Raw genomic sequence first — 814 nt, 5'->3', positions numbered from 1 at the left:
GTTTGCGGCTCCATCCCGCAGCCCATGGTCGCAGCCGCATGGGGGCAGCTCGGGGGCCTCCTTGGCTCGCTGGCCCCTGGGCAGCCTGGGGGCTGCCTATTGCGTGGCTCTGACCTCTCTGCTTGTGGCCCGCAGGTCGTGCGCTGCTGCGGCTCAATGCCGAGAAGCTGCAGCGCATGGGCATCATCCACGAGTCGCAGCGGCAGGAGGTCCTCCAGCAGGTCCTGCAGCTCCAGGTGCGGGAGGAGGTCCGTAACCTGCAGCTGCTCAGCCAAGGTAACCAGGAGGGGGCAGAGGTGGCAGCTGCACCCTTTGCCCTGCAGCCGTGGGGCAAACACCAGGGTGGGAGAGGGGAAGAGGGACTGGGCAGGCTGGGATGGGGACTGGTCCAGCTGTGCTTGGTGGGTGAATCCCAGCCCTACTGCAGCTTGGAAGCAGCGAGCATGGCCGTGCCCACCTTGCAACAAAATCCCAGCAAGGATGAAGTCAGGTCCCACCCAGGAGAGCTGTCACAGCATCCCAGGGCTCAGTTGTGCTGCCGGCTTTGTCTAGGGAGTACCACCCAGCTCTTCCTATGGGCCCTTCGTTCCCTTCCTGCTACTGACTGGCAGGAGCAATTTGCCTTGGGAGGAGATAAGAATCCAGGCTTTGTGCCCTCAACATCCCCAGGAGCAGGGATTGAGCTGCAAAGCAAAAGCAAAGCATCCTTGCCTTTCGCTAGGTCAGCGGGCTGCAGCCAGGTCCTAGGTACCTGCATATGACCCATTTCCGGCACTGTAGGCTGCTCACCCTTGCAAAGGGCTCAAGCGTTTCC

The 814-nt window shown here is 62.3% G+C and overlaps 1 protein-coding gene across 2 annotated transcripts in view; it reads left to right on the top strand.

Annotated features, from left to right (window-relative positions):
* SAMD10 (sterile alpha motif domain containing 10) overlaps window positions 1–814 on the top strand; it is a 52,270-nt gene that overhangs the window by 44,379 nt on the left and 7,077 nt on the right. For both annotated transcript variants that reach the window (XM_019510079.1, XM_019510078.1), the window contains exon 4: window positions 136–276. In XM_019510079.1, the coding sequence (XP_019365624.1) occupies window positions 136–276 (141 nt within the window). The remainder of the gene's footprint in view (window positions 1–135; window positions 277–814) is intronic.

The sequence above is a fragment of the Gavialis gangeticus genome, unplaced genomic scaffold (assembly GCF_001723915.1).
Source record: "Gavialis gangeticus isolate Ggan-Ray unplaced genomic scaffold, GavGan_comp1, whole genome shotgun sequence".
NCBI lineage: Eukaryota > Metazoa > Chordata > Crocodylia > Gavialidae > Gavialis > Gavialis gangeticus.
Note: the sequence above shows the minus strand (reverse complement) of the source record. Positions and strands in the feature narration are given on the sequence as shown.